Source organism: Vicia villosa, linkage group LG2, assembly GCF_029867415.1.
Source record: "Vicia villosa cultivar HV-30 ecotype Madison, WI linkage group LG2, Vvil1.0, whole genome shotgun sequence".
NCBI lineage: Eukaryota > Viridiplantae > Streptophyta > Magnoliopsida > Fabales > Fabaceae > Vicia > Vicia villosa.
The window spans coordinates 216,099,701-216,101,922 of NC_081181.1; the positions used below are offsets into that span (position 1 = coordinate 216,099,701).

At 36.8% G+C, this 2,222-nt stretch overlaps 1 protein-coding gene across 1 annotated transcript; it reads right to left on the reverse strand.

The window, feature by feature from the left end:
• Nucleotides 1–220: 220 nt before the first annotated feature.
• Nucleotides 221–556, reverse strand: LOC131651316 (secreted RxLR effector protein 161-like). Its single transcript, XM_058920982.1, has one exon. It carries the CDS (start codon nt 554–556, stop codon nt 221–223), a length of 336 nt encoding a protein of 111 aa, XP_058776965.1.
• Between the last annotated feature and the right edge of the window lie 1,666 nt (nt 557–2,222).

A 2,222-nucleotide genomic window follows, 5' to 3' on the forward strand; every position in this document is an offset into this window, starting at 1 on the left:
TCGTTAACAAATTTGCAACTTGTTCTTCGCTTCGACAATATCCTAACCTTAGCTAGCCTATACACACCAGATCCTTCAAGTAATGAAACCTCATCTCAATATGCTTGCTTATCTCATGTGCTATGGGTTTCTTAGCAAGATTAATGGCTGAAACATTATCAACCCTGAGTGTGAAGGCTTCTTCAACCTTGTTGCCTAGCTCTTCCAGCAAATTCACAAGTCACATAGCCTGAGACGCACACAACGACGCCATGATATAGTTGGCCTCACAAGAATAGAGTGTCCCAATAAGTTCCTTTTTAGAACACCAAGAGATTAGAGCTCCTCCGAACATAAAGACATAACCAGTCATAGACTTTAGATCATCCTTATCTCCACACCAATTGGAATCGGTATAACCGAGAAATTTGCACTTTTTTCCCGTATTAGTTGCGGGAAAGAGAAATCCGCATCCAAGAGTACCTTTGACGTATCGTAGGATTCTCTTAAAGGTTGCCAAGTGAGACACCTTTGGTATCTCCATGAATCTACTAGCAATACTGACACTAAACGCCATATCTGGACGCGTATTTCACAAATAACGTAACGATCTAATCAACATCATATATTTCATTGGATCCACATTCTGCTTCTCATCTCTTTTGGAAAACTGCAACCTTGTTTTAGCTGGTGCATTGGCAACATTTCAATGCTCCATATCACACCACTTCAATATCTCGAGTGCATACTTTTTTGGGTGCATGAGCAGTCCCAATTTTGACTTATGGAACTCTATGCCAAGAAAGTAAGTCATGATACCAAAATCACTCATTTCAAATTCATCCATAAGCTCACTCTTGAATTTAGAAATACTCAACTTATTTCTTCCCGTGATCAATAAATCATCCATATATAAGCAAAGTATTATCACATCTTTGCTCACATTCGTCTCAACATAGACACTATGTTCGGAAACACATTTCTTGAAGTCAACATCGACTAGGAAACCATCTATGCATTTGTTCCAAGCTCCCGAAGCTTATTTCAAACCATAGACATTGGAATTTTGTAATACCCTACCAATATGCGTCTAGAATCATTCTAGTAAAATATTAATAATTGGTACTGAGTACATACAAAAGTCAGAAATAATGACATAAACCGTATACATTTCACTAATATCTCAGAGATGAATACAATAAGTATGTCTGCAAAATAATAATACACAGCGGAAGAAAAGATCCAATATGTCTTCATGTCATCCGATCGTAAAGCTCTTGATCCAAACATCTAGCAAAACCCGATCTTGCACGGTGCCATAAAAATATGAAAATGAATGGGGGTAAGATAACGAAATCTCAGTGAGTTCCCCTATCTTATGGGTCCTCTCGGCTCTAAAGGGTACATGCATCATCTACGGATCCATCATTGACCCTAAGGTTTCCTCACTATAAAGTATAGGAAAGCCTAACAACTCGTAGCATCACGATTGAGTGTCCCTTGACTACTCAATTGGATACTCTAATCACGTTTCACGTATTCAGATATTATGTTCGAGTTTCCTCCAGAATAGGTCTTCCGGGTTTACCTGACAACCTTTTATCGGGAGCTACCCTCAAGGTCTGGTCTTCTAGGTTTACCTTCCTATCCCAGGGACTGAGTCGTACAATGACATTCACCCGTAAGGAAAGTGACAAAAGGAAAGGTGGTGGTCCACATCCCCGAGATTTCATCCCTGAAGAATAGCTCCTGAAATATGGAGAACGACCCATTCTCGAGACCCAAGCTCGAGAAATAACCTGCAATATATGTGGCAAAGGGACATCCTTAGAATTTACTTTGCAAGAAATAGCCAGCATATATATATACATATATATATATATATATATATATATATATATATATATATATATATATATATATATATATATATATATATATATATATATATATATATATATATATATATATATATATATATATATATATATAACCTCCCATTTCACACTTACTATCCTTCGTGTCTAATCTCTAACCTCCCGTTTCACACTTACTACACCATTAGATTGTAAGACTTCAGAAGTAGCCGCTTAGAAAGGGAATAACGATCAACTTCCAGCCATTACTCTTGCTTAGACTTTCTAAGGTTCACCTTACCAAGTTTTATCTTTTATTAATACAGATACATGAACATACACATGATTTTATTAATACTTAAGAGTGTACTAAAGTTGTGGAAGCTT

Coding starts and splice junctions, on each gene's coding strand:
- LOC131651316 (XM_058920982.1), bottom strand. CDS start 556: ATGGCGTTTAGTGTCAGTATTGCTAGTAGATTCATGGAGATACCAAAG.